This window comes from Aplysia californica, unplaced genomic scaffold, assembly GCF_000002075.1.
Source record: "Aplysia californica isolate F4 #8 unplaced genomic scaffold, AplCal3.0 scaffold01356, whole genome shotgun sequence".
Lineage (NCBI taxonomy): Eukaryota > Metazoa > Mollusca > Gastropoda > Aplysiida > Aplysiidae > Aplysia > Aplysia californica.
This window is the reverse complement of record NW_004798626.1, coordinates 73504-76307: the sequence shown is the minus strand read 5'-3', so window position 1 is coordinate 76307 and position 2804 is coordinate 73504. Positions and strand designations below refer to the sequence as shown.

The window sequence follows — 2804 nt, the reverse complement described above, 5'->3', positions numbered from 1 at the left end:
ACATTCTCCCTCTCCCTTTCCATTTCCCTTCTACTTTCATCTCTAGTTCTGTTTCATTCTTTTGTCTCTGCTACCCTTTCTTCTCCTTCTCATTTGCCATGGCTTTGCACTTCTTTGACGCACTTTTTCAGTTCTCTCTCCGTTTTCTTTTTTCCCCTTCCACCCATCATTTCCACCCGTCCTTCCATCCATCATTTCCACCCGTCCTTCCATCATCCTGCTTCTCTTAGTGGGTGGTTGGAGGGCGCCAGTGGTAGGTCTTCTTTGCTTTCCCCTCTGTTGTTTCTATCTGTCTGTCTTACTTTTTCCCAGCACTAAATGACCATTATTATCGATGTGCTTCTCTTTACTCAAACAAACAAAGCTTCTCTTAGATTTCTTGAGTATTTTTGAAGGTTGGGGGAGGGCAGGAGAATGGAAAATGGATGGTGATGGTGTGTTTGTGAAATTTGTTGATTTGTACCGGATGGTCTTGTCAAAATCTCGTAGAGTGGTTTTGGTAGATACTCTTCTGTTTGCTGTGATTGATTGCTGTTGCTGTGGTTTTTCACCCATTTTGACAGGATTTATGACCCTTTTGGGAACGGGAATAATTGCAACATTTGTTTTCAGAGATATTTGGCTTGGCGCTCATATGACCTTATGCAGTTGCAAGCGCCGTAAAACCCTCTACTAAAACTTTAAAAAAAGAGATATTTGGCTGAATTTGGCACCAAACCTTTAATGTGATGTGTTTTAGATATAGAAATTACGATGTCGTGTTGACATTTCAGAATTATCTAGGTTTTAGTGAATTGAAGAAGATTGTGTCTACATTTTTCTTTGCCAACATATTATATTTTGTCTTTTCATAGCACTATAACAATAATAATGATAATCATACAAAATTATAATAAGAAGAAGAATATGAATAACAACCATAGTCATAATCATAGTAGTCATAATGATAATCATCATAATAGTAATAATATAAAAATGAAAATGGTAATAGTAATAATCATGATAAAAACTGGTAATAAAAGAATGATAATGGTAAAGGTTATAATAATGAGACAATAGTGACAATGATCATATTGATAATCAGGATAATAATCAATGATGGTAATGACAATATTAATATTGCATTTATATTATACCTCAGTGCATTTTTACAATCTTTTCTTAAAACACAGCTATCGTTTAACGAATTGTGATTGGTTTGAGGTTATAGGCTTTTTGATCAATGTCTAGATACAGAGGTCAGATTGTAAAAACTTTGACGACACATGTAATGAAAGGGAGATTATAAGTTATAAGTTTTGACATTCAAGTTTTTCTCTGGAATCCTTACAAGAAGAACTGAGGTCACTCTCGACTGTTTCCACGACTTTTGACTGTAGGTCCAGTAATAATAATAATAATAAATAGAATTTGTACTGCGCTTTTCCATTTTCTTAAAAAATGCTCAATGCGCATTACATCGAAAAAGACATCAGATCTTAAAAATTAATCGACATGCATGTACGTAAAACAAAGTATAATGCACATAATATATAATATCTATGTATATGTGTGAAAATTTCTATGAGAAAAACAGTCTCGCAGTGAGGTTGGAAAGAATTGAGGACTTTTTGAGAATGGGAATAATGAAGGGCTGATGGCAGTCTCTGGTCCTGGGCTGAGAACTGAAGGGTTTGACTTTGGAGATAATATTTTAATAATCATTTGTCTTTCTGTCTCTAAGACACAAAGTCTGCGATGAAAGAGTCCAAGACGACCTTGACCGACGCTGGGACTCCGGCAGACAGCAACGTGAACCAGAGCCGTGCCAGTCAGTTGTCTCTTGGGGACCGGTCTTCTGCAAGGTCGTCTTTGTTACAGGTGAGGATAGGGTGGCTGGCAGGTGCTCTGCTAGGTCTTCTTTGCTACAAGTGGGGGGTAGTTGGTTGGTGGGTGCTCTGCTAGGGTCTTCTCTCTTACAGGTGAGGATAAGGAGGTTGGTGGGTGCTCTGCTAGGGTCTTCTCTCTTACAGGTGAGGATAAGGAGGTTGGTGGGTGCTCTGCTAGGGTCTTCTCTCTTACAGGTCAGGATAAGGAGGTTGGTGGGTGCTCTGCTAGGGTCTTCTCTCTTACAGGTCAGGATAAGGAGGTTGGTGGGTGCTCTGCTAGGGTCTTCTTTGCTGCAGGTGGGGGGTAGTTGGTTGGCAGGTGCTCTGGTGTGGTTTGCTCCTTTTCTCCTATGAAGAATCTATCGTCCTTATCTCTCCTCATTCTTTTCTTTGTATGTAACTCTTGTTGTAACACCTCTAATACCCCCCGGGGCAGTGCCACTGACTGTAGTGTCTTTAGGCCATTCCCAAAGGGGTGGACATTTCTCATTCAAGCACAGTAGAATTGTAAATGGGCTGATTCATGTCACGCTCATAACTGTGCCTGATCTACAACAGGGAACTGCTGCTTTTTCTTTCCTAATCCTTACTATTGTCATTTTTCCTCTACTTCTTTTGTATGTTTGTCACTCTCTTGTGACCTGCTATTTCCGGGGTGCCTTGACAGTCAAAGCAGACCTTGTGCTGTTGAAGCTAGAGAGGTGAGCAGAATAAGCCTGATTCCCTGTAAAGACTTTTCTGTTGAAATCCACCCCTTGGCGCTCATATGACCTTATGCAGTTGCGAGCGCCGCAAAACCCTCTACTATAAAAAAACCCACCTCTAATATTCAGCTCTTATATGACCTTTTGTGTGTTGCAGGTGCTGTAAAACTTTTTAAAAATGATCTAAATCACCTCAGTTGGGATGTTAAACATTTACAATTCCAATTCCACC

The 2804-nt window shown here is 39.7% G+C and overlaps 1 protein-coding gene across 1 annotated transcript in view; it reads left to right on the top strand.

Moving 5' to 3' along the window:
- Positions 1-2804, top strand: part of LOC101852981 (cilia- and flagella-associated protein 54) — a gene marked incomplete at its 3' end in the record, with an annotated part of 64122 nt that overhangs the window by 22324 nt on the left and 38994 nt on the right. The window contains 1 exon segment of the mRNA XM_035973523.1: positions 1732-1860. Coding sequence (XP_035829416.1) covers positions 1732-1860 — 129 coding nt within the window.